The following is a 26,867-nucleotide window of genomic DNA, read 5'->3' on the forward strand; positions in this document are numbered from 1 at the left end:
GGAACTAAAATGCCAGGGTGTGTGCACTGAGAAGGCCGGATTTGAGTGTGGCACTCTGGGTCCTTTCTCTGTTCCGGTTCCCCTGAGTGGTGAGCTTCAGGCTGAAAGACATTTAGGAATTGCTGGTGAGTGGGGAATGAGTGGCCGAAAGTAGTGCATTTTTTCCAGGAGTACATATCTGGGAACCCTATGCAGATGCGGATTGATTTTCTCCATTCGATTCTGTGTTTACGGGTCACAGTAACCTGAATGGAATTACGTCCGGGTACTGTCCCTTGGGCTCCCGAAAAGCCACTGGCCGGCTGGATCCCGTTTCCCAGTTTGTGGAATCCCGGGACGCGGCATGTGGAGCCCCGCCTCCTGGAGCTCGAGGACAGAGCCGCCTCGGCTGGGAAGTCTGGCGGGAAAGGGAAGTCAAGTATGTTTTAACATTTTCTGTGCTTCTGCTTTATGCATAACTTCGGCTTTCCTCTGGGGTCAGCCTAACTTGAATTGTTGATGGAGATACAAAATTGCCTAATTTAAAAATTGCCGCATTTTAGAACGTAAATCCTCTGAAGTTGGCAGTTAAGATATTTACCGTTTTACTAAAAGCCGTGATTTTGCAACCGCGTTTTGATCGCCACCTACCCAGAGCTGCTTTTTCCGCGGTTTTTTGTTTAGTTTTGTTTATTCCAAGAGGCACTTCGGACGCCTGCCTAGAAGGCATTAGGAGTTCAAGAGACATTTCTTGCCTTCAGAGATGTCGATTTATTGAAAGGGAAATCCTATGTTCTGCATTTTCAGTAGTGCCCCCCCCCCCATTTACCATTTTGTCTCTTTAGAAAAGGAGTTAGTTTTTTTTAAAGAACAGTTACGCGCATGGTCATTGTAAAAGAGCAACAACAAACCTATCAGACATTACGGGGGTGTGGGACGTCGGGGAGGGGCGGAAATAGCCCTGGTAGCCAGCCCTCCTCTCCCTGGGTATGCTGACGTTTCTCTGATAGCCTTCCAGAGTTTTTTTCTGTTTACACACACATTCACAGACATCTTTTTTTTTTTAATTAATGGAAATGGGATCATCCTTCTCATATGGTGCATTTATTTTCCTGCTTTTGTGTCTTTGCAAGAGGAACTTAATTGTACTGTGAAAGACAGTATAATTGCTTCAAGGTCCAAGAGTTATGTGCCTAATTATTAAGAATAACCTTTATTGAAACTTACAACTTTTGACTGTCACACATTCTGAAGTATGTAAATGACACTTCATTCATTCAGCAAGAATTAATTGAGTGGCTGCTACATGGCAGTGCTGCTTTAGGTAGATGCTTGGGATACATCTGTGAATAGACAGAGCAAGCCTAAAACAAGAAAATTTTAAAATCTTTGTGCTTGTGGAACCAACATGCTGTTGGGTGGGAACAGACAATAAACCACAAACCTAACAAAAAATTAAATTATGTTAGAAGATGTTAAATGCTATGGAAAGAAAATCAAGGAGAGTAAGAGAGATTGGGAGTGCTGACAATTGTAGTGTCAATGTTAAATAATGGAGTCAGGGTAGAACTCATTGAGAAGATGAGAATTAAGCCAGAAATTGAAGGATGTAAGAGAGTTAACTATGTGGATATCAGGGGCATTCCAGGAGAGGGAACAGCCAGTCAGGGGAGTATACCTGCATGGCAGGTTCCAGGACCTGCAACGGGGCCAGTGTGTGTAGCGATTGACCAAGAGTATGGAGGTGGTGTCCTCAAGGCGGGGGTTTAGCACTGGCTGTCACTCTGATTGAAATGGAGAGGCATTGGAGCTTTTTAGTCTTGTAATAAATAAACTTTTAATTTTGGAATAACTAGATTTATGGAAACGTTATGAAAATAGTATGGAGTTCCTACATACCCCCCACACCAAGTTTCCCCTTTTACTAACATCTTACATTAGTATGGTACATTCGTTATAATTGATGAGCCAATATTGATACGTTATCAACTAAAGGTCATACTTCATTCAGATTTTGTTAGTTTTTACCTGATGTCCTTTTACTGTTCCAGAATACCATCCAAGATACCACATTGTGTTTAGTTGTCAAATGCTCCTCCTGACTATGACAGTTTGACTATGACTTTCCTTGGTTTTGATGACCTTGACAGTTTCGAGGCAGTCAGGCATTTGAGGAGGCACTGGTCAAGTATTTTGTACAATGTCCTTCAATTGGAGTTTGTCTGATATTTTTCTGTTAGAGAAGTGTTAGGGGTTTTTGGAAGGAAGACATAGAGGTGAAGTGCCATTCTCATTCCATCATATCAAGGATACATGCTATCAGCTTGACTTTTATCACAATTGATGTTAAATGACCTCGATGACACAGTGTTTGTTAGGTTCCTCTAATGTAACGGTATTTTCCCCCCTTTCTATACTATATTCTGGTAGCAAGTGTTTAAGCATAGCCCATGCCTCAGGGTTGATAGCTTTACTCCACCTCTTTGAGAGGGGAGTGTCTACATAAATTATTTGAAATTCTTCTGTAAGGGAGATTTGTTTCTTCTCCCTCATTAATTAATTTAGTCATCTATTTATATCAGTATGGACTCATGGTTAGTTTATGTTTTGGATTATAAGCCAATACTTTGTTACTTATTTTGTTGCTCATATTATTTCAGCTGTAGCCACTGGGAGCTCTTTCATTTGGCTTCTGGTCCCTTTGACATACCCCCATCATTTTGATTTTTTGAGTAGTTCCTTTCTAGCACTAGGTGCTCCAGACTCATCATTATATATTCCCTGCTACAGCCATATAATCAGCCATTTCTCCAAGGAGTCCTGGTTCTTTTTTTTTAGAGAATGCCATTAGAAACTAAGATCTGGGCACTGGGCATGCTCATCGCTACCGGGATGCCATTGCCTTTAGGTCCTCTTGGCTAACAGAGCTAACCCATGTGTGTATATGTATCTATAATTATTTCTCTATCCATCATATCTATATTAAACTAAACATGAGTTCCAACACTAATCCTCTGTCATTGGATCACATGGATCATTGTAGCCTTCCTCTCTGGCCTGTGTGTAACCTCCTACTCTGATAATGAGAAGCCTGGCTCATTGGAAGGTTTTGAGCGGAGGAGTTGACATTATCTGATTTCGGACTTAATGAGATGATTGCTGCTGTGGAGAAAAGACCTTGGGGAAGTTAGAATAGAAGCAGGAAGGCCAGTTAGGAGGCTCTTGTTGAAATCTAAGTGATAAGAGAAAGATTTAACAAAGAGTGAAGCTAAATAAGTTGGGTTAGTACCTAACGCTTAACTTGGGAGGAATGAGTATGGTAGAGAAAATAATTTAGCATTGTCTATTTGATGGGAGGGACGGAGGATTAAGCGTCTCTTCTAAAGAAGCCTTGATACAAGGCATCTAAACAACCAACCAAGCAAACTGGATGATGTGAACTAGAAATTGCTCTGCTGTATTGTAATATTTGAGGTCTGAAGTCAGAATGGCAGTTATGAAATTCTGATGTACTTCTGAATTCTGAGTTGAGCGGACCATGGATCTAACCCGTTAACTGATTCAGACATTCATCAACAAACACTGGGTGCCTACTGTCCATCAGATGGTGTGCCAGATGCTGAGAGTAGAAGATGAACAAGACAAAATTCTTGTTTTCAGGGCGTAAGGATATAGTAGTTAACTCTTCTAAAACTGATACGTAATTAGTTTTGAGAGACTGGTTCGGTTGCTGAGACTTTTTCTGAAGTCAGGCCCTTCTAATGGGACATCTCGCATTGATTCCAGTAGCTTCATTGCTTTGTCCACACCACAGGAAAGACCTGCAGAGCTCGAGTGAGCCAGAATCTGGTGGGCACTGAAATACAGTACTTGCCCTATTTTGGCATGTTAGGGTATTCTTATTATAGCTTTGTAATAATTTAATGATAGTATAATAGTAAAAACTACCATTTATTGAGGGCTTCTTATGTGCCAAGTACTGTTTTAGGTGTTTTCAGAGTAATTCATTTGCAAGATAGGTATTATTTTTTTTTCTGTTCTCTGGGGGGGGAAATTGAAACATACAAATTAAGTAACCTGTCCAAAATATACATGTAGTTCATGAACTTAATCTTTCTGCATTCAGTTTAAGTCGGTACGCTATAATTGTTTTGTGTCTAAATAAACATGACCTTTAGTTTATAAATGCAATGCATGTTCGTTAAGAATAGTCTAAAAATGTAAATAAGCAAAAAAGAACATTCTGCTTTATTTAACAGAAGGGTGTTATGATTTAGTGAAAATATGCTGGACTAGGTATTAGGAGGTTTGGGTTCCAGACCATATACTCTCTTGAAAGCTGGATGCCCTTTGGTAAATGATTGAACTCTCTGGGATTCATTTTCCTCATAAATAAAGTAAGAGCGTTGTCAGTCCTAATTGGGAGTTTGGATTTCTTCAGTCTCTTCCAGCTCTTTAATTTTTTTTTTTTTGATTCTATAGCAAAGCATAGAATCTGCCCTCGCTCTTGAAGATTTTTTAAATGATAGTAACCTCCATTGCCTATTTTTGTTGAATCAGCCTAGGGTGTAATTTAACTCTTTGGTGAAAATGGGATATGGTTAATGTATAATTACTTCCTATGGTTTTCTTGAACTCTCAATAAAACATCTATTGTAACTTAATTCTTGTCCTTAGTGTATTAAAACAATCAAGATTTTGCTGTTAAACTTCATCCAGTTTTTCAGTTTGAGCTATCCATTTCTAAGACATACCTGACCCACAGATCTGTTTTCTACTTCTCACAGCCCCTAAGGAGAACAGTCACCACACTCATGGCAGGGATTTTGCGCTCAATAGTTCAGAGGCCCCCAGGCAGACTACAAGTAAGTATTTCTTTTCAAGAATTATCTTTTTTTTTTCCTATTCCTTAAGAACTTTTTCTCTCTTTTCTAATTAACAAAACATACAGGCAAATTAAAATTTTAAGTTTCTTTATATATATATATATATATATATATATATATATATATACTTTTTTAATGTTGAACGTTAATTTTATTTGTGGTTTATCTGCTGTTTTATCCCTAAAGATCTGAAATCACAAAAGACCTTTTTCTGGAGAAAATGCTGGTAAAAAATGGCTAGTGTTGATTTCCCATGGCCCACCTTAATCTTTTGAAAGTTTTAGATTTTTTTTTCCTTCAGTTATGAAGAGTCCATTTTCAGTAATAGAAAATTAGAAAAATGTAGAAAAGCAGAAAGAAGAGAAACAGTTTCCCAGAGACCATTAATGTTTGTACTTTCATGTATTTCCTTCCAGTCTTTCTTTTAGAAATTTCAGTGGTGCAGCCTAATCTATTCATGAGGTCCAGAGTCTAGATAGGACCTGCTGCTGCCTTTAGATAATAATAATGCCAGGTGCTTTACACACTTACCTTAACCTCAGATTAATCCTGGTTGGTAAGTATTATTTTCTTTTTATAGCTGAGGAAACCGACCCTCTGAGAGGATAAGTATCTCATATGTCACAGCTGGTAAGTACAGAGCAGGATTAGAGGCCCAATGTTCCTGGTATGTCAAAGCCCATGTCCTTCACCAGTCTCCCCCTAACCCCCAATTCCCTCCTGCTTATTCTCCCATTGTTTATACCATCTCTGCAGTACAGGGAGGGCATGAAGGGAATGATTATTTTCCACCCAGAGGAGTTTCCTGGTATGAAGGATTAGCAGTGAATCCTTTTTCTTCTGCAGCCTGAGAGAAACACGACTGGAAGATTGTAGAAAGGGAACAAGAGACAGGAAACAGGAGTTGATGGCATTCTTGGGACTAGAAAGAAAACTGGAAACTCATTTTGGCTTTCTTTTACACTGTATTGCTGAAGCTGAATTATCGTATGTTGTCTAGAGCACACTGACAAACTACAACCTACAAGCCAAATTCAGCCCACCACCTATTTTTGTAAAAGTTTTATTGAAACATAGCCACACCGATTTGTTTACATATTGTCAACAACTGCTTCCGCCCTGCTGTGGCAGAGCTGAGACTTGGCTGCGGAAACTGTGTAGCCCCAGAGCTGGAAATATTTACTGTCTGGTTCTTTACAGAAAAATATTGCCAGCTGCTGGTCTAGAAGTTTATATTTAATGTGTTTTTCTTCATGTTAGTGGTAAGATGAGATGTATTCATTCAGCTAGGGGGCTGAGATAAATGTTTAATAATTACAGGTTAGGTGAGAACAGATTTTGTCACCTAAAAATTGGTAGGTTATGATTTCTGCACTAGATAGAGTTCTAAAAATCAAATGTTTTATGGCATATTTTAGATGGTGACAAAAGGTGTGGAGCCCCTTGTTCGTACAGATTGGATTCGTCACAAATTTACGAAGTCAAGAATTCCAGATAAAGTAAGTTTTTACGTTACTGTTTTTGAAAAACATGTTACTGTTACCGGGTCCAAGCTCATTCAGCTCACCGCAGGGCAGGCCAGTAAATCGGGAGATGAGGTGTTGAGGCAAGGAATAGCGACTCTTATTTGGAAAGCCGGCAGACCGAGAAGATGGCGGACTAGTGTACCCAAAAACCATCTTATTGGGGTCAGGATGCCAGTTTCTTTTATAGAACAGACAGGGGGAGGAGGTGAGGAAGTAAAGTAAAAAGGCCATTTGTCGTGCAAAATCTCCTCCCTCGACCTGCATGGGGAAGGGATGTGTTAATTTCTTCTTTTCTGTAGCCGTTCACAGGTGGTCAGGGTCAGAATGTCTGTCTGTGAGCTGAACAAAGGCCTTTTAGTTTAACAGGCAGAGGGGCAGGGTTCCTTGTGGCAGGCCATTATCTATGCTTACAGCTATAACAAAAGCAACGAAAAGCAAAGATTAAAGTAACAGAAACAGAACCAACATGGAGTCAGAATTCTCTCTTCCCTGTTACATTATGTTTTGAAGGTACCGATTTTTGTAATATTGAAAACTTTCATGTTGAATTATTTGAGGGTATAGGTAGAAGTGTAGAGTTTAAAACATAGGATTTATGTGGGAGGGATAAATTGGAAGATTGGGGTTGACATATACACACTATATATAATAGATAACTAATAAGAACCTACTGCATAACACAGGGAACTCTACTTAATACTCTATAATGGCCTATATGGGAAAAGAATCTAAAAACAGAGGTGGCTATATGTATATGTATAACTGATTCATTTTGCTGTGCACATGATATTAACACAACATTGTTAATCAACTGTACTCCAATAAAAAGTTTAAAAATAAAAAAAATTTTTTTTAATTAAACATAGTAGGATTTATGTAAATGATTATTTAAAATAAATATGTGCCACTGACCTTTTAAGTACTGGGTTTTGGTCTCAGAATCTGTTTATTCCTGCTTATGGCTTTTTCCCTTGATACTTTGTGTTTTCATATCAACATTGTCCTGAGAAAACAGTGTTTCTTCCTCCTGCTCAGACTGTCTGTATGGCTCTTGGTTTTCACTTTCTCTATCAACCATTGCTAATTTGGATCTTCTTCTCTGCTAGATTTGTGTCTACCTATGATTCTTTTAGAAAACACTGACTAAGCCCTCAGTAGATTTCTGTTTTATTTTGATTTCTCCAATTTTTTTGTACTGTGGTAAAATACATGCAACATAAAATTTAAACATTTTTAAGTGTACATTTCACTGGTATTAAGTACATTCATATTGTCGTGTGACCATCACAGCCACCATCTCCAGAATGCTTCATCTTGCAAAACTGGACCTCTGTACTCATTAAACAGTAACTCCTCTACCTTCTCCCCCTAGTCCCTGGTAACCACCATTCTCCACTGATTTTTTTAAAAGCTAAAATAGTATTACCATTGACTACTTAGATGCCTTTAATGTGCTTGATGTTCTTTTATCAGAAATCTCTTTTTTTTCAAGTCATGGTCCACAACTGCATTGTCGTATATGTTTTCATGTTTCTTAGACTGTAAACTTCTGGAAGAAATGATAGATACAGATGTTAGCATTTGTTTAAAATGTGGGGGGAGTGATTTTGATCACTGGTTGTAGTGAGCATGAAAACTTTTAAACTTTATAGATATGACTCTGAGATTTGCATCTCCAGCTCTTTGCCTATCTTCTGAACTTACTCCTATATTCTCCTGTAGTTTCTAGACCTTGCTGCTTAGATAACCTGTAGGTATTTCAAGTTATCCAAAATTAGACTCATTGTCTTACAAATGAGGTTGTCCTCCAGACAACCAAACTAAAAGAGAGTGCTTGTCCTGTATTAGTGATGTCAGTTAATGCTACCATCCTCTACCTGATTTCCCAGACTAGAAAGCTCTAAGTCAGTCTCAACCCTATCTTCTCCCTCACCCACCACAAATCCATCTATTTTATTACCTGAAGTCCCCAAATCAGCCTCTTTCTGTTACAGCTGCTGTAATTCAGACTCTTAAACCATGGCTCTAAGTGCTTCCTGAGTTTCCTTGTATCAGTCTCCACCTCCAGTTCATTTGAAAGAGTTTTCTTTCTGAATCTATTTTTGAAATGTCATTTTGCTTCAAACCTCCAATAACCTTATATCCATTCTGGGAATTTCTAAAGACTAAGCATAGTTAAGCTTAGTTTAACTTCTCGCCCTGCATTGCTTTTCCTATTTTTTTCTACCTTAGTCACACAGAACCACTTACTTTTCCTGAATATTTCATGCTCCTCACACCATTTCTTTAATTCTTCTCTCCTTTTCTTTGGTGCACCTACCCCATCAAAATTTCTAGAAAAATACCCTTCATCCTACCCACCTGGAGGCAAATACTGCTAACACCCTCCACATACTTTTCTGTTAAATATTTTTGAAGATGTGCATCATCTTGCCTATAATGCTTCTCCAGCTGCTTTCATCATTTAGCAATGTAATGTGAACCCTCTGTGGATAAGTTAATGATTGAATAATATCCTTTTTGATTAAAGTACCATCTTTTTTTTTGGCCTTCCTCAGTCTGATTCCCCAGAGGTATGACTCTTGACCTACTGTTTTTGACACCTTTATACAAATAAGGATAAATAAATATATATAATATCCACACATGTATATATAATTGTTAGAATCATATTTAGAATTAAGGGGAGAGACCTTCAAGATGGTGAAGGAGTAACATGTGGAGATCACCTTCCTCCCCACAAATACATCAGAAATACATCTACATGTGGAACAACTCCTACAGAACACCTACTGAACGCTGGCAGAAGACCTCAGACTTCCCAAAAGGCAAGAAACTCCCCACGTAACTGGCCGTGTGGCTGACAGGGCCTTCGTGCTCCGGCCAGGTGTCATGCCTGTACTTCTGAGTTGGGAGAGCCGAGTTCAGGACATTGGTCCACTAGAGACCTCCCGGCTCCATGTAATATCAAGTGGCGAGAGCTCTCCCAGAGATCTCCGTCTCAAACCTAACACCCAGCTCCACTCAACAACCAGCAAGCTACAGTGCTGGACACCCTATGCCAAATAACTAGCAAGACAGGAACACAACTGCACCCATTAGCAGAGAGGCTGCCTAAAATCATAATAAGGTCACAGACACCCCAAAACACACCACCGGACATGGTCCTGCCCTCCAGAAAGACAAGATCCAGCCTCATCCACCAGAACACAGGCAACAGTCCCCTCCACCAGGAAGCCTACACAACCCACTGAACCAACCTTAGCCACTGGGGGCAGACACCAAAAACAATGGGAACTACTAACTTGTAGCCTGCAAAAAGGAGACCCCAAACACAGTAAGTTAAGCAAAATTAGAAGACAGAGAAACACACAGCAGATGAAGGAGCAAGGTGAAAACCCACCAGACCAAACAAATGAAGAGGAAATAGGCAGCCTACCTGAAAAAGAATTCAGAATAATGACAGTAAAGATGATCCAAAATCTTGGAAGTAGAATAGAGAAAATACAAGAAACGTTTAACAAGGACCTGGAAGAACTAAAGAGCAAACAAACAAGATAAACAGCACAATAAATGAAATTAAAAATTCTCTAGAAGGAATCAATAGCACAATAACTGAGGCAGAAGAACAGATAAGTGACCTCGAAGATAAAATAGTGGAAATAGCTACTGCAGAGCAGAATAAAGAAAAAAAGGATGAAAAGAATTGAGGACAGTCTCAGAGACCTCTGGGACAACATTAAACTCACCAACATTCAAATTATAGGGGTCCCAGAAGAACAAGAGAAAAAGAAAGGGACTGAGAAAATATTTGAAGAGATTATAGTTGAAAACTTCCCTAATATGGGAAAGGAAATAGTCAATCAACTCCAGGAAGGACAGAGAGTCCCATACAGGATAAATCCACGGAGAAACACACCAAGACACAAATTAATCAAAATGTCAAAAATTAAATACAAAGAGAAAAAAAAGCAGCAAAGGAAAAACAACAAATAACATACAAGGGAATCCCCATAAGGTTAACAGCTGATCTTTCAGCAGAAACTCTGCAAGCCAGAAGGGACTGGCAGGACATATTTAAAGTGATGAAAGGGAAAAACCTACAACCAAAATTATTCTATCCAGCAAGGATCTCATTAAGATTCGACAGAGAAATTAAAGCCTTTACAGACAAGCAAAAGCTAAGAGAATTCAGCACCACCAAACCAGCTTTACAACAAATGCTAAAGGAACTTCTCTAGGCAGGAAACACAAGAAAAGAAAAAGACTTACAATAACAAACCCAAAACAATTAAGAAAATGGGAATAGGAACATACATATCAATAACTATCTTAAATGTAAATGGATTAAATGCTCCAACCAAAAGACACAGACTGGCTGAATGGTTACAGAAACAAGACCTGTATATATGCTGTCTACAAGAGACCCACTTGAGACCTAGGGACACATACAGATTGAAAGTGAGGGGATGGAAAAAGATATTCCATGCAAATGGAAATCAAAAGAAAGCTGGAGTAGCAATTCTCATATAAGACAAAATAGACTTTAAAATAAAGACTATTATAAGAGACAAAGAAGAACACTACATAATGATCAACGGATCAATCCAAGAAGAAGATATAACAAGTGTAAATATTTATGCACCCAACATAGGAGCACCTCAATGCATAAGGCAAATACTAACAGCCATAAAAGGAGAAATCGACAGTAACACAATCATAGTAGGGGACTTTAACACCCCACTCTCACCAATGGACAGATCATCCAAAATGAAAATAAATAAGAAAACACAAGCTTTAAATGATACATTAAACAAGATGGACTTAGTTGATATTTATAGGACATTCCATCCAAAAACAACAGAATACACTTTCTTCTCAAGTGCTCATGGCACATTCTCCAGGATAGATCATATATTGGGTCACATATCAAGCCTTGGTAAATTTAAGAAAATTGAAATTGTATCAGTATCTTTTCTGACCACAAAGCTATGAGACTAGATGTCAATTACAAGAAGAAATCTAAAAAATACGAACACTTGGAGGCTAAACATTACACTACTTAATAACCAAGAGATCACTGAAGAAATTAAAGAGGAAATCAAAAAATACCTAGAAACAAATGATAATGAAAACACGACCCAAAACCTATGGGATGCAGCAAAAGAGGTTCTAAGAGGGAAGTTTATAACAATACAATCCTACCTCAAGAAACAAGAAACATCTCAAATAAACAACCTAACCTTACACTTAAAGCAGTTAGAGAAAGAAGAACAAAAAAACCCCAAAGTTAGCAGAAGAAAAGAAATCATAAAGATCAGATCAGAAAGAAATGAAAAAGAAATGAAGGAAACAGTAGCAAATGTCAGTAAAACTAAAAGCTGGTTCTTTGAGAAGATAAACAAAATTGATTAACCATTAGCCAGACTCATCAAGAAAAAAAGGGAAAAGACTCAAATCAACAGAATTAGAAATGAAAAAGAAGTAACAACTGACACTGCAGAAATACAAAGGATCATGAGAGATTGCTACAAGCAACTATATGCCAATAAAATGGACAACCTGGAAGAAATGGACAAATTCTTAGCAAGGTATAACCTTCCAAGACTGAACCAGGAAGAAATAGAAAATATGAACTGACCAACCACAAGTAATGAAATTGAAACTGTGATTAAAAATGTTCCAACAAACGAAAGTCCAGGACCAGATGGCTTTACAGGTGAATTCTATCAAACATTTAGAGAAGAGCTAACACCTATCCTTCTCAAACTCTTCCAAAAATTGTGGAGGAAGGAACATTCCCAAATTCATTCCATGAGGCCACCATCACCCTGATACCAAAACCAGACAAAGACACTACAAAAAAAGCAAATTACAGACCAATATCACTGATGAACATAGATGCAAAAATCCTCAACAAAATACTAGCAAACAGAATCCAACAGTACATTAAAAGGATCATACACCATGATCAAGTGGGGTTTATCCCGGGAATGCAAGGATTCTTCAATATATGCAAATCAACCAGTGTGATACACCATATTAACTAATTGAAGGATAAAGATCATATGCTCATCTCAATAGATGCAGAAAAAGCTTTTGACAAAACTCAACACCCGTTTATGATAAAAATCCTCCAGTAAGTAGGCATAGAGGGAACTTACCTCAACATAATAAAGGCCATATATGACAAGCCCACAGCCAACATCGTTCTCAGTGGTGAAAAACTGAAACCATTTCCCCTAAGATCAGGAACAAGACAAGGTTGTCCACTCTCACCACTATTATTCAACATAGTTTTCGAAGGTTTAGCCACAGCAATCAGAGAAGAAAAAGAAATAAAAGGAATCCAAATGTAAAAGAAGTAAAGCTGTCACTGTTTGCAGATGACATGATACTATACATAGAGAATCCTAAACATGCTACCAGAAAACTACTAGAGCTAATCAATGAATTTGGTAAAGTAGCACGATACAAAATTAATGCACAGAAATCTCTTGCATTCCTATATACTAATGATGAAAAATCAGAAAGAGAAATTAAGGAAACACTCCCATTTACCATTGCAACAAAAAGAGTAAAATACCATGGAATAAACCTACCTAAGGAGACAAAAGACCTGTACGCAGAAAACTATAAGACACTGTTGAAAGAATTTAAAGATGATACAAACAGATGGAGAGATATACCATGTTCTTGGAATGAATCAATATTGTGAAAATGACTATACTACTCAAAGGAATCTACAGGTTCAATGAAATCCCTATCAAACTACCAATGGCATTTCACAGAAGTAGAACAAAAAATTTCACAAGTTGTATGGAAACACAAAAGACCCCAAGTAGCCAAAGCAGTCTTGAGAAAGAAAAACGGAGCTGGAGGAATCAGGCTCCTGGGCCTCAGACTATACTACAAAGCTACAGTAATCAAGACAATATGGTACTGGCACAAAAACAGAAATATAGATCAACGGCACAGGATAGAAAGCCCAGAGATAAACCCACACACATATGGTCACCTTATTTTTGATAAAGGAGGTGAGACTATACAATGGAGAAAAGAAAGCCTCTTAAATAAGTGGTGCTGGGAAAACTGGACAGCTACATGTAAAAGAATGAAACTAGAATACTCCCTAATACCATACACAAAAATAAACTCAAAATGGATTAAACACCTAAATGTAAGGCCAGACACTATAAAACTCTTACAGGAAAACATAGAACACTCTATGACATAAATCACAGCAAGATCCTTTTTGACCCAGCTCCTAGAGAAATGGACATAAAAACAAAACTAAACAAATGGGACCTAATGAAACTTAAAAGCTTTTGCACAGCAAAGGAAAATATAAACAAGATGAAAAGGCAACCCTCAGAATGGGAGAAAATACTTGCAAATGAAGCAGCTGACAAAGGATTAATCTCCAAAATATACAAGTAGCTCATGCAGTGTGATATCAAAAAAACAAGCAATCCAATCCAAAAATGGGCAGAAGACCTAAGTAGACCAAAGAAGATATACAGATTGCCAACACACACAAGAAAGAATGCTCAGCATCACTAATCATTAGAGAAATGAAAATCAAAACTACAATGAGGTATCACCTCACACCAGTCAGAATGGCCATCATCAAATAATCTACAAACAATAAATGCTGGAAAGGGTGTGGAGGAAAGGGAACCATCTTGCGCTGTTGGTGGGAATGTAAATTGATACAGTCACTGTGGAGAACAGTATGGCGGTTCCTTAAAAAACTAAAAATAGAATTACCATATGATCCAGCAATCCCACTACTGGGCATATAACCTGAGAAAACCATAATTCAAAAAGAATCATGTACCAAAATGTTCATTGCAGCTCTATTTAAAATAGCCAGAACATTGACGCAACCTAAGTGTCCATCAATAGGTGAATGGATAAAGAAGATGTGGCACATATATACAATGGAATATTACTCAGCCATAAAAAGAAACGAAATTGAGTTATTTGTAGTGAGGTGGATGGACCTAGAGACTGTCATGCAGAGTGAAGTAAGTCAGAAAGAGATAAACACATACCATATGCTAACATATATATATGGAATCTAAAAAGAAAAAAGGTTTTGAAGAACCTAGGGGCAGGACGGGAATAACTACGCAGACATAGAGAATGGACTTGAAGATGCGGGGACGGGGAGGGGTAAGCTGAGATGAAGTGAGTGGCATGGACATATATACACTACCAAATGTAAAATACATAGCTAGTGGGAAGCAGCTGCATAGCACAGGGAGATCAGCTTGGTGCTTTGTGACCACCTAGATGGGTGGGATAGGGAGGGTGGGAGGGAGACGCAAGAGGGAAGAGATATGGGGATATATGTATATGTATAGGTGATTCACTTTCTTATAAAGCAGAAACTAACACACCATTGTAAAGCAATTATACTCTAATAAAGATGTTAAAAACAAAAAATAGAATTTAGGATCATATTCTTAGAATTAGTAGTTACAGAATATATCATATATACACACTCATCATGGTGTAGATGAAACAAATACAAGATCCTGTTACACAGTGGTGTGGAAATTTGGTTTTCTTGCTCAATATATTATGACCTTCAATGTTAGTACTTACAAAGATAGTAAACTTTATTTGTTTTAATGGTAGCATTATAGCCAGTAGGATTCATCATGATTTATTTGCATCATATCTTATTTAGTTATATTATTTTTAGTTTTATTTAGAATGTATGCCTCATAATTTATTTAGCTATTCTCTTGAGGAATATAGATGTGGCCTTTAAATTTTTCAGTATTGGGCTTCCCTGGTGGCGCAGTGGTTGAGAGTCCGCCTGCCGATGCAGGGGATACGGGTTTGTGCCGCGGTCCGGGAAGATCCCACGTGCCGCAGAGCGGCTGGGTTCGTGAGCCATGGCCGCTGAGCCTGCGTGTCCGGAGCCTGTGCTCCGCAACGGGAGAGGCCACAACAGTGAGAGGCCCACGTACCGCAAAAAAAAAAAAAAAAAAAAATTCAGTATTACAAATAGTCTTATACATAACATCCTTATTCGGGGTTGCAGTGAATACGTACTTTTTATAATACTCATGTGTTATTGTCATTGTAAGTTTTTGTTTGTCCCCCTACTTGAATGGGGGAGGGGGTGCAGCCCAAGGCCCAGCTCATATAATGCAACATATTCTCTTGACATTTGAACTCTTTAGTGTCATCTGGTTGCTCCTGCTTTTCTCTTAATAAAAGCAAAACAAAACAAACCCTTACCTGTGTGGTATTTTTCTTAGAGTATGAAATTCTTAGACTCCATCTACCTGAGTAATCAGACTGGTAGAAATGTTCAATTTGAAGGTGAGGATTATAAACTATTAGGGATGAAATCATTATGTAGTTGTTTGAAGTTTTTTTAAGGAAAAAAAAATAAAGGAAGCACCTAGAAGCTGTGGAAATTGAAAATTTACTGTTTATAATTCTTCCTTTCCAGGTTTTTCAACCTTCACCTGAAGATCATGAAAAATATGGTGGGGATCCCCAGCAGCCTCATAAACTGCATATTGTTACCAGAATAAAAAGTACAAAAAGACGTCCATATTGGGAGAAAGATATAATAAAGATGCTTGGGTTACAGAAAGTACGTAACTATTTTAGTCATCTTTAGTGTTGTTTAAATTTGCTTTAAATTTTCCACTTTTAAAACTTTTGTTTAAATGTATGATGTCACGTAATATATTTGGAAGTTTGATTTAGACAGAATGAGCCTACACCTGAACCTTTTCCTGTAACATGGGACCATCTGTGCTTTTGAAATTGATCCATAACATTGTTTCCTTTGTTTGTAGGCACATACTCCTCAAGTTCACAAGAATATCCCGTCGGTGAATGCAAAACTGAAAGTGGTTAAACATTTGATAAGGTTTGTTGTTTGTTATTCCAGCAGTTTCTTAAAACGTGTTACCTAGTATAACTCTAAAAGCATTCCCTTATGTCACAGAATCAAGCCCCTGAAGCTGCCGCAGGGTCTCCCAAGAGAGGAGGACATGTCCAGCACGTGCCTCAAGAGCACTGGAGAGCTGGTGGTGGGGTGGCTTCAGAACCCCACGGACCAGGAAGTGAATAAGTCCTGATGGCCTCGCAGCTTCAGAGTAAAAAGTGCAAGTCATTTCTATCTCAAGATGGTGAGAAAGTGTTCTCATTAAAATATGTTTTAAATTCTAGTCATTTTCACTGGCTAAACATGGTGTGATTCTTCCTTGGTGTAGGCTTGGAGGTTTTAGTGCTATTAATTGGTTTAATTCTGTCCCCTTTCCCTCCAGTAGTTTCACTGGAAAATGGGTAAGGATGGCAATGTTTGAACATGTGGGTTCAGATGTCACCTTAGCAATCGTCATTAACGTTTTAAAAAAATTGTTTTCTCGTTTAATTGAATTCATCACATTCTATGAGTGGCCCTTTGAGTGAAGAGTGTGTTATGTGTTGGAGAAATCCAGAGCTGACCAGAATGTGGTCCCTGCCCTAAAGGAGCTTAGTCTGTTCCCCTGGAGAGCAGAGATTCAGCCAGAAGCATTAGACACTGGGTGCAGCTGGACCGGCTGCTCTGTGCTGTGGTGTCTATAAATAGGTATGTGGACTTGGCTTCATTTTATCCTTAAATTCAATACCCAAAATAGTATCTGTTTTCTAATTATAAACCTCATTTGGCCTAAACTTTATTGATGTTCCTTGAATTCCTAGAAACCTCTGCCAATAGTTGAGGTTGCTATTTAAAAGAAAAAACAGAAGGAAAAAATCATTTAGGGAAAGTTGTTTTATTTCCTTTTATTCTATTTCAGATACCTGGAGGGGTGGGGAGAAGTAAGAATTTTAAGAGAGGTTCAGTACCGGGAAATTCGGTGGCAGCTAACTGAAGTTGGTGCTGAGGACTCAGAGTTCTAGCTGCCCTTTATTTTCCTTGTCTCGTAAAATTTGGCTCAGGCAGCAGTGACATTGGCATACTCGCTGCCTATGGTCCCAGCATCTGTCCTGTCATAGAGTTTTGGCATCACGTAGAAGTGCTGTGTGAAGTGAAGCCAGATATCATTAATTAATAAGCTTCAGGGTAATCACACTTTCAATTCCACAATTATTGAATATCCAGTATAGGTACGGCCTGGAGAGGATATAAAGCAGAAGGACACTAACTTCGAAGGGCTGGGTCTAACTGGAGAGAGACCTGTATGCCTCGACAGAAGCTGTCCTCGCTGGAGTTGGATTGAGGCCAGCTGTATAAATATTGATAAAAGCAGCCCCTGCTAATGTTTTGCTGCCTCTTTTACTAGGCTAATATTAATGTTTAAAATGGGGAAAAGACCATTGGTTAATTTTTACCCAAAGAGTCTCATAAAGTTTTGGTAAGTAATTTTAACCTGCTGCTCATGACTAGAGGAAAATATCTGAATGATAAGTTGGATATTTAGAAGTGAAATTGCCCAGAAGAGGAAAAGCCTGTAGGGAGATGAGCATAGGCTAGAGCATTTGTTTTCTGTTGTCACGTAACATATTATCACAGTCTCAGCCGCTTAAAACCACACATGCTCATCACCCTGCTGTTTCTCTCGGTCAGGACTCTGGGCACAGCTTAGCCCGCTCATCTGCTTAGGGTCTCACAAGGCTTCAAAAAAGGCATCAGCCAAAGCTGGGTTCTCCTCAGATCCTTGACAGGGCAGGTATCTGCTTCCAAGCTCTCCCAGGTTGTTGGCAGAAGTCATTTCCTTGTGGTTATAAAATTCATGGCAAGTTGCTTCTTCAAAACCAACACTGGAGTGAGAGAGTTTAGCAAGATGGGTGCTACCCTCTTAGGTAATCATATAAATGCAGTGGCCTAGATTCTGTCTCCTCTGTTGCATTCCATTGGTTGGAAGCAAGTTACAGGTCCAGCTCACACTCAAGGAAGAGGGGAATTCCACAAAGGTGTGACCATCAGGGGCCAGGATCAGGGAGGCCTCTGTAAAGTCGACCTGCCAAACCCAGTCAGTCCATCCTTAAGTTGCACCCAGGGGATTCCCCAGAATGGTACTCCTTTGCCTCCCATCATTTCAAACCTTACAAGGACTTCTTCTGTCCTGTCTTTGTGTCTCAGAGAATTGCTTTATTTCAGGTTTTTCTGGCCACTCCTTGGTGACCATTGGCCTTTGGTCAGGCTCAGGGGAGACAAAAGTTACCCAAGCACTCTTTTTAAGGGCCATTCCAGTTCTCAAGGTCTTCTCAATCTAAATGGTGCCTCTTTCAGGCCAAACACGTGTTTTCTTCATCTTTTCTTGTTAACAATACTAACTAGTATGCTTATCATTCTAACTGTCACAGTTTCACCAAGGACAAGTTGGAATTGCACTGGCCATTTTAGGGAGCTTTTGACACGAGCAAGATTGTATGTTTGGGAGGTACTTTAGAACAAAAAAGAACAAAAAGTGAAGAACCCTCCATGCAGACATTATTTGTCTTGTTTTTCATTAAAAAATAAAAGACCATTTTATTTAATATAGAGGATATTTAATATCCCCTCCTTCCTTTCTATACTTTGAGGAGTATTAAGTACTGGCTTTTTGATCACACAGCTTGATAAAAATATCAAGGGTCCAAGTTACTGTCTAAACCATCTGTCGCTCTCTTTTTATGTATATGTGTCAAAATCTATTTTATACATTTAAACTTTTCTCAGCTTTAAGACCTTGGTAAACAGTTAATTAAAACTGGAAGTCTGGACAGTTTCTAAATAAGAAACTGATACAAAACATGAGTCACTAAATAAAATTTTTACCCTTATTTCTCAGAATGGCAATCTATTAACAAATGATGAAAATGCCTTTGAATAATATTATTTATGTTTCTTTTTCCCTCAAAATTATTAAAATGATATGAAATGAGTGCTCATGGAGAAAAAAATAGCCAAACAATTCATTTTCTGTTCTCTAATTTTCTTTATTTTCTGGAGAAAAGAAAAACAGTTGATCACTTCAAGAGAGTATAAACAGTTAATTATACCAGGCACAGTAATTACAGAGAAATACAAATATGTATTTAACATAATAGATATGATTTTCTGCTTATTAACATGGTAAATTTAGTGATATGTACATTTTGTATTTAATATTACTGATAAATTATGTTTTAAATCTATAGGTATTCAATATAAGCTTTAAATGTCTTAAATATATTTACACATGCCTAAATACTTGCATATAAATGTATATTAGTAATTACTACAATCTGTGCATGAATAATGTAAAATAAAAGTAAAAATAGAATTTGGGTAAACTAAGGTATTTTTCATCAAATTATTTCCTATTTTGGGGTACTTATCACATATCTTGTCTTCTATAAAAACTAGTCTTGATTTTGCCTTTCCCAAAATCATACGTAGATTCAAAATAATAAAATTGTTAGGATGAATTTTATGCCTGCACTATCTGTGGATTTTCTAAAGTGGCCATTAGATGGCATAAAGAAAGATTCTCTGTTAACCACATAAAAGTAAGGGCAATAGGAATGATTGTCCAAAGGTTCTCCAAACTTCAATTCTATTGTGAGAATTTTTGTCTACCAAGCTTATTTTCTTTTAATTAATTAATTAATTTATACTTTGGCTGCGTTGGGTCTTCGTTGCTGCACGCGGCCTTTCTCCAGGTGCGACGAGCAGGGGCTACTCTTCGTTGTGGTGTGTGGGCTTCTCATTGCGGTGGCTTCTCTTGTTGTGGAGCACGGGCTCTAGTCGCACGGGCTTCAGTAGTTGTGGCACATGTGCTCAGTAGTTGTGGGTCGCGGGCTCTAGAGTGCAGGCTCAGTAGTTGTGGCGCACGGGCTTAGTTGCTCCGCGGCATGTGGGATCTTCCGGGACCAGGACTCGAACTGTCCCCTGCGTTGGCAGGCAGATTCTTAACCACTGCGCCACCAGGGAAGTCCCTACCAAACTTACTGTTAAAACAATCCTGACAAATTAAAAAAGGAGTTGATCTTCCTAGGTTAGGTATATATAAGTAAGGTCTATTAAATATCTTTCAATGAATTTGTTTTTCAAGTTAAAAGAAACATAGTCCTTGGACACAAAGACTGGTACAATAAAACTATCTTCCAAATGTTTCCTCCATTGTTCTGGATTCACAGATCCTCCCCTTGCCCCACCCCCTTTCCTTTTATTATAAATCTGAACAGGCACTAGGGAACTGCTTCAGTTAAATGGAAATCACCAGAGGCCCTTTGCTTATTTCAGTCTTTCTTTAGCTCCAGTAGCCAAAACATATATATATCCATCTTGTCTAAGAAGCACAGCAGTGACAACAAAAGTGTGAAAACTTCAGCTGGTTTAGTTCTGGGATCTCCACTCATCTTAATGGTTTCCCATGCTGTGCTGTATAGATTCTTCCATTGACAGTAAGCTCTCAGCATCTTTCAGCTCGTCACCTAACCTAGGAAGTACTGGTGCTTTTCCGTCACGCATCACTGCCCCTCTCTAAACCCAGCCACCTCCTTCCCTCTCCCACAAAGGAACAGCCCATAATTGCCTGCCTCAGGGAACTATGTATACCCTGCACTGACCTTCTGAAGACTCCCTTGGATAACTCTGATTTAATTGTGTATGTAGATTATTCATACTTAGAAAGTAAAATTAAAAGTGTCATCAGACTCAAATTTACCCTTGAATTATAAGCTTTTCTCAAAAACTGTGTCCATTCAATGCCCTCTCCCAGATCTGCCAAATCACAAAAGTAAATATACTGATAGGATAGGTAGATGATTTGGAGATAGTCCATGACATTGAAATGCTTTAGAAACAAATGCCCATCACAGGAGCCCCTATAACATTGACAGTGAATTAAAGAGCTTTGACATGCTTTTCTATATGTAAGGAGGTGACCGTGATAAAAAGTGAAATTTAGCAAATATTGTGATATTAAAAATATCAAAAAGTAGTGATATTACCCGTAAAGCAGAGAAAAATTGGCAATAGTACTGAACCAGCATTAGTAGGGTAATTTTCAAGATACCACTGAGGATTTTTCCACTGCACACCCTACCTGCCAACAACACAATCCTGACAAGATTCTGACAAGACTGGACAGGATGCTCAAGGCCCCTTTGAACACCTTGATTTCCTCTAAGCTGGTGGAGGGTGGTTTGTACTTGTTGCTGCATTTATGAACTACAGGGCAAGCACAACTGTGGATATTAGGATAAACAAAAAATCCATCCGATTCTCTAAAAGACCCAGCTGGATTCTGGGACATGTTTTCATTGCCTGGGTTTTATAATCTGGGACCCTGGCTTTAAGTCTTGTCACAAGACTCATGATCCTTTTGCTTCTGGTCATTGCCTGTGTTACAGTTGCTCAGTGTATCCTGTCCAAAAACTTAAATGCTGCGGTGCAGCCGTTGGCACATCAGATGACTCAACAACGCATCCTACAACTGGCCCTAGTCCAACAAAGACTATGCCCTCTGGACATCCTCCTGGTCTTAACTGACAAAATCTTGACCAGTGAAAATCTGGACGTCGTGGATTGATGCCTTGTGGTCTGACTTTGACTGCCTTTGGCTGAAGAGGGGCATCAGAGAAGAGCAGCTGTGACAGCCAGGAGCTGGCCTGGGAAGCCTCCATGTGTCTAGGAGCCGGCCCAGCACTGACAGGTGTTTCCTATTGAACGCAAGCAATTTCATAGGTCACCAACATCAGATGAAGCTGCTCTGTAACTGATGGATCAAGGCGAAGACAAGCTCACTCCGTAATCACATCGGAGCGCAGACGAAAACACAAGCATTGTTCAAGCCGGAAAAATGAGGCATGTCCCCTCTTTGGGTAATGTGGGGCCTGCTGCTTCTCATCACACAGCTTCAGCCTCGCTTCATGCCTCTCACCTTCTAGATGGGATTCATGAAGACACCAATCATAGAGCCATCTCTCTTTTCCTGACAGCATCCAATCCAGAGCAAACCATGCTTCTTTGAACACTCATCAAAATCATCTAATACGAGCCCAGATCCTTTAAAGTCCTTCCCAAAGGACTGTTCCTGAGATGCAATAAAGGGAACTTATCCAGCTCCAGGTGTGTCTGGTGGTCTGTGGCCAGCCTGCACTCCCGATACTAATTCTTGTGGCTCTCGGGTCTAAGCTAAGGATCATTCTACTCAGCCTCGACCTCCTTAGAGTATCTCTTTGCTCCTTCCTTCACCACAGGTAACCCAGTCTGCTGTTTTCCCAGCCTGGAGAGCTTGCCAGAAAAAAACTCAAGTGGATTTGTTATAAAGCAGAAACTGACACACCATTGTAAAGCAATTATACTCCAATAAAGCTGTAAAAAAAAAAACAAGCGGCGCCAGTCCTGCTTTCTCCTCTGTGCAGGAGGTCCATCACTTCCCTGCTTTCTGTGTTCCTTTTTCCCAGGAAGGCTGGTACAATTCCAGGGCCTCAGGACAGCTTGGCCTGACATGTCAGGGCAATCTCTAGGGAAGAGAATGTGGGATAAAGCCTTGGTGAGAAATGGGGTGCAGGAAACAGGACAGGAGAAACCGTCAGGTGCCGCTACCCCTGCCAGGACACCTTGCCCCTGTTCCGCCCTAACTGAGGCTTGTACCTTGTCCCCTGCAGCCCCAGGGAGTTCCGGGCAAGCTCCTTGATAAGGGCAACTGTCACCACACTGTGTGTCGTTATCCTGGCTGTGAGGTGTTTTCATATATGTACATACAGGTTGTCTTCCAAAGCTGGCATTCTGCTATTTGGGGAGCTTGGAGAAGATACTGCATCCTCTGTGCCCACTTCAGCGTTCACGGTCCTCTTTCTGAGCCCCCATAACCCCAACGTCCACCTTCTCAGAGGACACTACAAGGTCTCCCAGCCTCTGCTGGAGTGCCTTCCACAGGCTCGTTTCCCTTCACTGCAGCCGTCCAGGCTCCGGGCAGGTCTCCCTCACTGTCTCCCTCCTCACCGGCGGGCCCTGCCCCCCACCACACTTTTCCATCGCATCACTGGCTCTTGTTCTGCCGCCAGGGCCCTCTCTGCCAAGGCCCCTCCATTCTCACTGGCATTCTCACCCCCACAGCTGGCCTTACCACTTTGCTCCAGAGTCCCCTGGCCACTGTGTCCTCATACTTGTCACTTGTCCTCTTTCACTCCCACTCATCCCCACCGGCTTCTTCGTCTTGGCTACCGGTGTCTTCTCTGTCCTTAGACCCACCTCCTCCCCACTTCCCCCTTGTTCACCATCAACCTTGGGCTTGTTTCTGACACCAGAGCCCTTCTGGCCCCTGGACCACAGTCCTAGTGGACCATCTCCCCAGCTCCCACCAGAGCACGCTCTTGTTCCCCAACTAGACACCACTTTGTCTCTGGGGGTCTATTCTGTAACCCCACGTTCATAACAGCATTATTTAACAATAGCCAAGACATGGAAACAACCTAAGTGTCTATCAATGGATGAATGGATAAACCAACTGTAGCATAGATATACATATACATATATATATACATACATACATTATATATATATTCTATATATATATATTATTCAGCCATAAAAAGAAGGAAATTCTGTCATTTCCAACACCATGAATGGACCTTGACAGCATTTTGCTAAGTGAAATAAGTCAGACCAAGACTAATACTATATGATCTCACTCATATGTGGAATCTAAAAAGAAACGTCATAGAAAAAGAGACCAGATTTGTTGTTACCATAGGCCAGAGGTGGGGGAGTGGGAATGGGATGAAAGTGGTCAAAAGGCCTAAACTTCCAGTTGTAAGACAAGTACTAGGGAAGTAATGTACAATGTGATGACTAGAGTTAACACTGCTGTTGATGTATTTTGAAAGTTGGTAAGAAAGTAGATCCTAAAAATTCTCATCACGTTAAATTCTTTTGTGTGTGTGCATCCGTATGAGATGATGGATGTTAACTAAACTTTTTAATCATTCCACAGTATGTGTAAGTCAAATCATGCTGTACACCTTAAACAGACAGTGTTGTATGTCAATTGTATCTTAATAAAACTGGAAAAAAACAACTAAAATGAATAAAAGAAAAAAAGAAATGCAGTCATCGAATTAAGGCCTTGAGTCTTCAGGAATACTCAGGGAAGGGGCAGCTGTTCAGAAAAGTTACCTCCAAGCCACTCTCTGCTCTCCTTAGGTCATCAGTTCAGTCTGGTGGGGGAAGCAAGTGGGAAAGTGATGGTTCTCAGGGAGCAACAGCCTGTCTGGAGCACAGAGGGAGGTGGTGCCCCAGGGAGGGAGCTGGGATTGGGTAGAAGAGGTGCAGGGCAGAGCCCCTGAAAGAGGGGACCTGGAAAGGCGCATTTTGCCCACTTAAAACTTGCCACAGAGTACGAGTTGGGATCATTTTCGTGCTATAAAATAAAACAGTCCCTTAACCTCCTGTGATGTTTTACAGCCAAAATCCAACAGCCAACTGAACCAGCCTGCGCGGCTTTGCTGTCCTACCTGCATCAGCCCGAATCCAAATCCGTTTCCTGTATCTCCCCAGGCATCTCTGAGGACCCACCCAGCATGGCTCTCCCAGGAGGTGATGGCCGCAATGGTCGTTGAGTCCACACAAAACCATTTCCCAGCCTCTTGGATGCTGGCTTTGTCGGCTAACATCCTTCGAAGATCCTTTGCTTCAGTCTTTTCGGAGGCAGTGACCCCAGAGGACAGGAGAAGAGAGAGGGTGCTGTCTCCAAAGTGGAGCTTGCATACCCAAGGGAGAGAGCGTGGTCCACTGGGGTGAGGGAAATAAGTCCTGGAAATTCTGTTTCCATTTGTTTTCTCATCGAATCCTTCAAATTTATGTTTTTGTAATATTTCATAACGTATGTAAAATATCAGGATACAGGAAATTTGTAAAATGAACAAATATATTCGGGTATCCTTAAAAAATTCTTCACTAGTAGCGATGTGCAATTAAGAAAGTTTTGATGTATGTGCTCTATGTCATCTGCTTTAAAGGGCCCATCTGCATGAGGGCACTGAAGGAGACATACTGTCACCATGACTAGCAATAAAAACAATGACAGCTACTGTTTCTGGGCACTGAATCAGTTGCTTTATATTTATTTCCTCGTTCAGTTCCCATGATAAAAGTTCAGTATGTTTTCTTCAGAGTCAACACCCTGGGAAGGATCCTACTTAGTCCACCAGGTTGGAAATTCTTCCTTTGGGCCAGTGTGGTGTCCATCTGAGTTAAATCAGGCTCATTAAGCCTCTACATTTGAATGAAAACAACCTTGCCTGGGTTAATCACCTGGTTCTTTGTGTGTTAGCTTTTTGCAACATGTGACTCCAAAGAACTTTTGGGGGTTTCCAGGTAACACATCTACCTTCACAGGTAATCTGCCTTCATGGGTGATAATTTAAAATTGCTTCCTAGGCAATTCCAAAAGAAGAATGTTTTAAATTATGCTGGAAATTTCCAGGGTGACTGATCGAAGGGGTTGGGGGAGGACAAGGTTTCTAAGCTGTTGTATTTTACATTTCAGAATTAGCCACAACATTATACATGTCTGAAACTGAGTAGGCCTTTGTTTTACATACAAAATGAAGGAGGCGTACGAGGGAAGAAAAGATTCAGAGAAAGAAATAATTTCCAACCAACATTTGATCCCTTGCGTTACTGCAGACATTTAATCAGCCACGTACGTACCTTATGGGGTCAACTAGAAATTGTGAGGGCAGAGGTGGGAATTGGGGAATCCATGATGCAGACAGAACACTGTTACTACACACATAGGACATCACGGGGATTAAGGGCACATGCTACAGAGCCTGGCATCCCTGGGTTCAAACCCTAGTACTGGCTGTGGGAACTTGGCAAGTAATTTAATTTTGCTGTGTCTTATCCATTTTCTCATCCATTAAATGAGGATGATAATAGCACTTTTATCATGGGAATTAAATGAAATAAATGTAAAGCAACTGATTCAGTACCCAGAGATAGTAGCTATCACTGTTTTTATTGCTAGTAATGGTGACAGTATGTTTCCTTCAGAAATGAACACAGCCACTTAACCTTTTTATACCATTTGACCTCTGCCCCTAGCATATTAAGGCCCAGGCTATCAGTGAATCCAGGCTGCTGGGGTGAACCTTGGACTGGCCCCTACTTTTGCCAAAGTGTTGAGGAAAGCAATGAATTTTAAGATTCCTTGACGTCCTAGTTTGGGAAGTAGGCCTCCTTACTCTCCAGACTATTAGCACCTGGGAGGCAGACGACACCTGCTAGCACTGGGCTTGCCCCCAGAGTAGGGCTCATTTCCTGAGCGATTATGCAATTGAATTAGATCCATAACCCTGCCATGTCCGTAAGAATTTGATCTCACGGGAAAGACTTGATTTGAAAGTTTTGCGAAGTGGACTCATATCTGTGTGCTGACTTGGGGTGTCCGGTGCCTAAAATGTTTATGCCCCTGTGCAAACACGATAGTTAACTATTCACACCTGAGATCATTTTTCCCTCTTTGGGAGGTTA

The 26,867-nt window shown here is 39.9% G+C and overlaps 1 protein-coding gene across 4 annotated transcripts; it reads left to right on the forward strand.

The window, feature by feature from the left end:
• Positions 1-4: 4 nt before the first annotated feature.
• On the forward strand, positions 5-25,118 carry MRPL30 (mitochondrial ribosomal protein L30). 4 transcript variants are annotated; one of them, XR_014297851.1, is made up of 7 exons: positions 5-125; positions 4,767-4,844; positions 6,284-6,364; positions 15,867-16,013; positions 16,222-16,295; positions 16,374-16,557; positions 24,795-25,118. XR_014297851.1 is itself a non-coding variant. In XM_082672898.1 (6 exons), exons 1-6 carry the CDS (start codon positions 344-346, stop codon positions 16,504-16,506), a joined length of 588 nt encoding a protein of 195 aa, XP_082529024.1. In that variant the 5' UTR covers positions 291-343; the 3' UTR covers positions 16,507-16,817. The 4 variants fall into 4 exon arrangements, 1 of the variants encoding a protein (XP_082529024.1); XR_014297852.1 differs by lacking the exon at positions 5-125 and adding an exon at positions 291-418; XR_014297853.1 differs by lacking the exon at positions 5-125 and adding an exon at positions 291-418 and having other exon boundaries at positions 24,888-25,118.
• The last annotated feature ends 1,749 nt before the right edge of the window (positions 25,119-26,867 follow it).

Source organism: Grampus griseus (genome assembly GCF_964374135.1).
Source record: "Grampus griseus genome assembly, chromosome: 15".
NCBI lineage: Eukaryota > Metazoa > Chordata > Mammalia > Artiodactyla > Delphinidae > Grampus > Grampus griseus.

Excerpts from the sequence above, each read along its gene's own strand:
- MRPL30 (XM_082672898.1), top strand. The coding sequence starts at position 344 with ATGTGGAGCCCCGCCTCCTGGAGCTCGAGGACAGAGCCGCCTCGGCTG. Across the intron at positions 419-4,766 it reads TGGCGGGAAAGGGAAGTCAA|CCCCTAAGGAGAACAGTCAC; the intron begins GTATGTTTTAAC and ends TACTTCTCACAG. Across the intron at positions 4,845-6,283 it reads GGCCCCCAGGCAGACTACAA|ATGGTGACAAAAGGTGTGGA; the intron begins GTAAGTATTTCT and ends GGCATATTTTAG.